The sequence below is a fragment of the Perkinsus marinus genome (assembly GCF_000006405.1).
Source record: "Perkinsus marinus ATCC 50983 genomic scaffold scf_1104296954262, whole genome shotgun sequence".
Classification (NCBI taxonomy): domain Eukaryota; phylum Perkinsozoa; order Perkinsida; family Perkinsidae; genus Perkinsus; species Perkinsus marinus.
The window spans coordinates 536-6,635 of NW_003208182.1; the positions used below are offsets into that span (position 1 = coordinate 536).

The 6,100-nt window shown below is 49.2% G+C and overlaps 1 protein-coding gene across 1 annotated transcript; it reads left to right on the top strand.

Moving 5' to 3' along the window:
* Window positions 1-2,385: 2,385 nt before the first annotated feature.
* On the top strand, window positions 2,386-4,005 carry Pmar_PMAR004666 (Isocitrate lyase, putative; the record flags this gene model as incomplete). Its single annotated transcript, XM_002776122.1, has 1 exon — window positions 2,386-4,005. The coding sequence occupies one exon, from the start codon at window positions 2,386-2,388 to the stop codon at window positions 4,003-4,005; it is 1,620 nt and encodes a 539-aa protein (XP_002776168.1).
* Window positions 4,006-6,100: the final 2,095 nt, after the last annotated feature.

Here is a 6,100-nt window from a genome sequence, read left to right on the forward strand (position 1 = left end):
ACTGGAAAATGTTATTTGGATGTCGGCCCCCGTGTCAAAGGCTGCACTTGCCCCAATGGACTCGAACCTGTCTATACCCTTGTGAGTTGGATCTCACTCTTACTCATTTGTTCAACTTCGTGAAGATTCTGTCAAGTGTGCCCATTTTAGAAAAAGCTTCATGGTTATACCGTTATAGCTTCTACGCTTTGCTCACCCGAATGTACGACAGATAGCGACTGTCCTGAGCCTCAACACGGATTCGGATTGTCGGCTTTCTGTGGCCCAAACAGAAGATGTCTAATTTCATGCTCAAAGGTGAGCTCGAGCAGGGAAGATGTTCAAGATACGACTAACAGCATTCTATGAGCTGAGCCCATCTTCTTTTTACCGTTGGTTGAGAGTATTCAGTTTTGATTTTTAGTTTTACGCCTGGTGTCCTTCCTCGAGTCGCTGTCGAAAGGCAGAGATTGGTACCAGAGATCATATTGTCCCGATATGTCTATACGACCAGTAACCCTTTTGTTATATCGCGGATGACAATGGCGAGAGTCGCAATGCTGTGGCAGCACATACGCTGAAAGGCAACTTCTAGTCAGAGTGTTTTCAACCTGTCCGTCTCTTTCTTTAAAGGAAGCTCTCGCTGCTACAGCTGCTCAGATGAGATCCAGGTCACTTAAGCTTTACTTCTCATCGCTAGAGAACAAAGACCAGTGTTGAGTTTAGTGAGTCTGCTCCTCGGAAGGTTCATCATTTGACGGCGTGGGTGTGTCAGTTCAAAGTACAACGCCGTCGCCGGCTTAGTCAGACTTGATGCCGATATGCTAGCCACTTGATGAGCTCTTTGTTGCGCTATTTAGGTGGCCCTAACGTCGCCAGAACGAGCAGAAAGAGCAGACCGGGCCATATTATTCCCTCCTGGCAGGATCCACTCCTCACCGCGGGGCTGTGCCCAACGACCGAAGCACTAGCACTGCCGTGGCGGACCATGAGTTTCATCTCCAGGACTCGAGAAGTCAATGACCCAGCTGGTACTCAATGTTCACACATGCAGTCATTCCTCGGCTTCAGATTCAGTAGTTGAGCTGTCGTTCGCCATGGTCTTAGCCGTGTATGCCATCGTTAGTTTCCTGCAGAAGTTCGCTACGGCTCACATCGGCTCACACTTATTATTATCTGCCCTAAGTGTCACCAGCGTCCATGAAAGAAGGATGTCGATGGGACCGACCTGGTCGTAGGCATTTCAATAAGATATGTATGTTGTCATCCTTTTCGGCACAGTTATTGCACTCTCTGTCTATGCCTGTCCTGTTTTCTCTTCCAGAAATGTAGGTGTACCTTCTTAAACCCTCAGAGTGCCCTGATAGCACTTGTAGAAAAAGCCCACAGTTATCTGTGAGTACAGCCTCCAGCACAATCTTTCGCTGACGTTCACTAGCAAAGGCTGGACAAAGCGTCACCGACAAACGTTCTACCATTCGCATGAATACTCTTTCCACGGCATGTTCGAGTTTGCGGCGAGATCCCTGGACTGGCGACATGACCTCCAGTCTAGGACGCGCTCCGTCAACGCTGCCTCTTCTTGTCTCGAGGTCTGCTAGCTGAATTCCTGCCAGGACCTGGTATACCTTTCGCCGTTGTCGCACACGACAAACCGCGAAATTCGGAGTAGGTCTGGTTGCCCTGATTGTCACATGGTCCTTACTAAGGACTACGGACTCCTTAGAATGCGTCGCTTGCGATGGTACTCCTAGATCCTTAGAACTTCCTCCGCATCTTTGGTGAGCAGAGTCTGCTCAGCAGACTACTGTTGTGGGATCTGGCATATCATTTGGGAGCTCAGTATCCTTGGTCTCACGTCGAGAATGTCCGCGGAGCGCGGGAATTGCTTAGTTGTAGCCAGTGTGCTCAGAATTGCTTCATCAGGGCACTCGTCCAATGGTCAGCCTCGACACTTGAGGCGCTAGTTTGCGCGTGCGTGTAGGAGGGTGACACCAGTGGTCGTGTCGATGGTGAATGGGGAGATAAATTTGTGATTGTTCCCTCTCACCGACTAGGCTAAGTGCTGGAGTTACTCTTCTCCTGCAGCCACTTTACCGCCACTGAATAATACTACGACATTGATACTCTACGTACGGATTAATCATGGAGCGCACAATGACAGAAGGTGGGTCGTCTGCGTCGCTCCGACTGCGTGTCGTTATGCACGTGAATGTAAGTTTCTGATCACCAAGTGGAGACTCTCATGATACGCTGCTGTGAGTTCGCACGCCGTCTTCAATGCCCGAGTTACTCAGGCTGAGTCACCTCTTCAATCTGGGGTGAGTCTTGCCCGTAGCCACTTCGGTATCCCAGATTGACTATTAAACGTAACTAGTTTCTAGGCCTGGTGTGACTTTCCCACAAATGTCGTGCCCCACTACTCTTGCTGATGTTGCCGAGTTGAACCAGTGGTGGTCATCATCCCGCTGGAAGGCAACGTGTAGACCTTACACTGCTGAGGACGTCGCTCGTCTACGTGGCAATAAGGATGTCCGGTCGACCTATCCATCTAACGCCATGGCAAAGAAGCTTTGGTCGTTACTAACGGAGGCAAGGGATAGAGGCACCTTCATCAAAAGTCTCGGGGTGCTGGATCCTGTGCAGGCCATACAAGCATCCAAGTACCTCGATGCTCTCTATATATCTGGTTGGCAGTGTGCGACGACATGTTCTTCAAACACGGAACCAGGACCAGATTTCGGAGATTACCCCTCTAATACTGTTCCTGACAAGGTGGAGCAGATCTTCAGGGCTCAGTGTTTTCACGACAAGAGCCAAACACTCCAGCAGTCCAATCGTAACGGGTTTGATGCTCAACATCAGACAGACTTTCTAGCACCACTTATTGCTGATGGAGATAGTGGTCATGGTGGTATTACTGCCGTTATGCGGTTGACTAAGATGATGATCGAGAAGGGAGCTGCAGGCATACATCTAGAAGACCAGAAGGCATCCACGAAGAAATGTGGCCATTTGGGTGGTAAGGTTCTAGTTTCTACCAGGGAACACGTAGAGAGGCTCGTTGCGGCCCGGTTGACGGCCGATATTCTTGGTACGGATACCATCATCATAGCGAGGACTGATGCCGAGATAGCCACCCTTCTCGACAATAACGTCGACGACCGCGACCATCCCTTCATTTTGGGAGCCACAAATCCACAAATCACAAATGACCTACCCATGAGATACATTGTCGATAATGCTATCAGAAATGGCCGTTCTGATGAAATACCAACGCTCGAGGCGGAATGGATTGACAAGGCGCATCTGTGCACCTTCCCTGAGCTTATCTCGATGAAGTTGAGGGAGATGGGGAAGCCTACTGAGGTATGGGATGAGATTTGTTTGTCGATGGGCATACGTGAGATGAGGTCGGAAGCTAGGAATTTGCTCGGTGATGATCTGCCCTACTGGTGTTGGGATGCTCCTCGTACTCGAGAGGGTTTCTACCGCATACAAGGTGGTACGAAGATGTGTATAAGTCGTAGTCGTTCATTTGCTCCGTACGCCGATATGACGTGGATGGAAGCCAAGAGACCAGACTATGCTCAGGCCAAGGAGTTCACCATGGGCGTCAGGAAGATCCACAGCACTGCGATGTTCGCCTATAACGTATTTCCGAGTCTATTCTGGGATAAGATGGGTATGTCTGATGCTGAGATCCGCGACTTCCAGACCAAGATAGGTAAACTCGGATTCGTTTTTCAGTTCATCCCACTGGCGGGTTTCCACGTGTCGGGTCTGCACATGGATCTATTGGCCAGAAGTTATCGTGAGGATGATATGTTGGCTTATATGAGAGAGGTCCAGAGGGTTGAGAGGGATAATGGCATCGAATTACTAGCCCACCAGAAGTGGTCCGGTGCAGACTACGTCGACACTGCTGTATCAATCGTCACTAGTGGCTCATCTGCTACCACCACTACTTCTCGTCTCGCTGGGATTTTCACGGAGCGTGATCTAGAGGAAAATGCCGCCGCTTAGACGGGCACTCTAACATCTCGGCTACTAATATCATAGTTGGCGTTGAACAGTTCAATCTCAGTCGTTCATTTTCTCGACAGAGTACCCGACAAATTGCTGCGATTCTACACCACAAGTTTTTATGATCGGTTTCATGCTAGATTCCACTCACATAACTAGGATGAAGCTTTATGTGCTGCTCATACTAAATACTCTGAAGTCACCAAAAACACATTTATAGGCAGCTTCCGCACACTCACATCGCTACATGCTGGGCCCTCGCAATATGTCTCACATAGAATATGCTATCTGCTCAATTTTTTCAATGTCAATGTCAGCTGCTAATACGAGGAACTATCACTCAGTTTCACGAGTCCTCCATAGCTACGCGTTGAGTATCGGTCCAATACAATCGGATTTTCAGAAGGTATTCTTCGCTGCTAATATGATCGGTTTATCTGAGTGAATAACATGTGCCTCCGATAGGTTTCAAGAAGGCCAGTTTAGCAGGCGCTTGAGACAGGAGTCGATTTCGTCGGCATGACCAGAGTAACTCCAATTTCGACGAATAGGGGAGTTCAATCTCGCTGTTAGTAAGACCAACTCGCGCTGAGGCCCTCAACCTGAGGGCCCTACTCCCATGAATTAATGGATCTCATATCATATTGAGAGGACGTATAGTGCAAGAATCGAGTAGGGGAGGAAGAGTCGACTCCACTATTCGAGAAGCCGCTAACCACATGCGCTACAACGATTCAATTCTGACCCCGGAAAATTTCTTGGATGAGACTAAGTTTTCTATCGGGGCTTCAATCGGGGCAGTCGCACATTATCTATAACTACGGAGTTTGGGCGTGCGTAGGGCACAATCGCAAGTCACATTACGCGACTCGCACCGGATTCCTGAAGTTGTTCAGGACCGTGGAGATCATTCTGCACATAGTGCAGCTTCTCCCAATATCAGTATATGTAATATGCCTGCTCACTACTGCTCACTGCTAATATCCCTATTGTCAATAGGCTATTGATCCTACTATGGCCGGGACATCAGTGCAGAGTGACTGGGAAATTCCCAATGGGAATCCCTAACATAGTATCGCAAGCTACCGTCGAGGGAGTCCCTCGCCCTAGCAGGTCTCCGTGACATGGCGGTGCGCCAGGGTCTGAATAGCCGTCTGGGTCAGGATATCTCTCCTGATTATTCTGGTCCTGCCTTTGTTGTTCACGTTATAGTACCATTTGACTAGGCTATGGCTATAATGTTTATATGTGTGTACACTCCTGAGAATGCTTCCTTGTTGAAACCTATCCCTTGTATTGTGACATGCCCGGTTAAACCGACAACGTAGTTAGCATTGTACCCGATGTAAGTTTGAACAGAGCGTTATGGCGCATTCTTCTCAGATGTCGTTACCACTAGCAACGTTACCACTTGCACTCCTCCATGGGGTCCGGGAACGTAGCTGCCACAAAAGGCCACCCTACTTCCACCGCAGCCATTCAGGTGCTCGAACCCACCTGCTAAGGTTACGCAGTGAGTGCCTTGGGCGGTTGCCGTAGCATCTTCCTGAGAGTCGACCACATAATCAACACCGGTGATCCATAGCTACAAAGCATGTGACAATCGAGTTCAGGACTCCAGATCACTCCGTTATATGCACATAGCAACAGCCCACGATTTCCATGCATATCGTACACAGCCATGAGTTGAATGTGGGCCGTAGCATGATAACCCGAAGGTGCGAACATGATTGTTCAGCCACGGATGACCTAAGTCGCGGCTAAAACCGGACTATGTTGAATGTGAGCGTCTGTGTTCTTATGCTACATCATAGGAACACAGAGCAGCCATATCGGAGACTTAGTCGACCCGTCGCTGGCCCCAGAAAGACCAGGAGACCCCCTAGAAATAGGTGCGAGCAGTACGACGATGTGTGATTCTCGACGGCCCACGTTGTGCCGCATAACAGCTATGTATTGACTGCAGATGCTGACCATTCCCTGAACCGTTCAGGCTAAACGCCACCATAACGATCGTCGAGAATCTGTCAGTGCGCGGCAAGAATACGACATTGCAGCACCCGCAATTAACCTTGTCTACTGCGTAAGCATCATT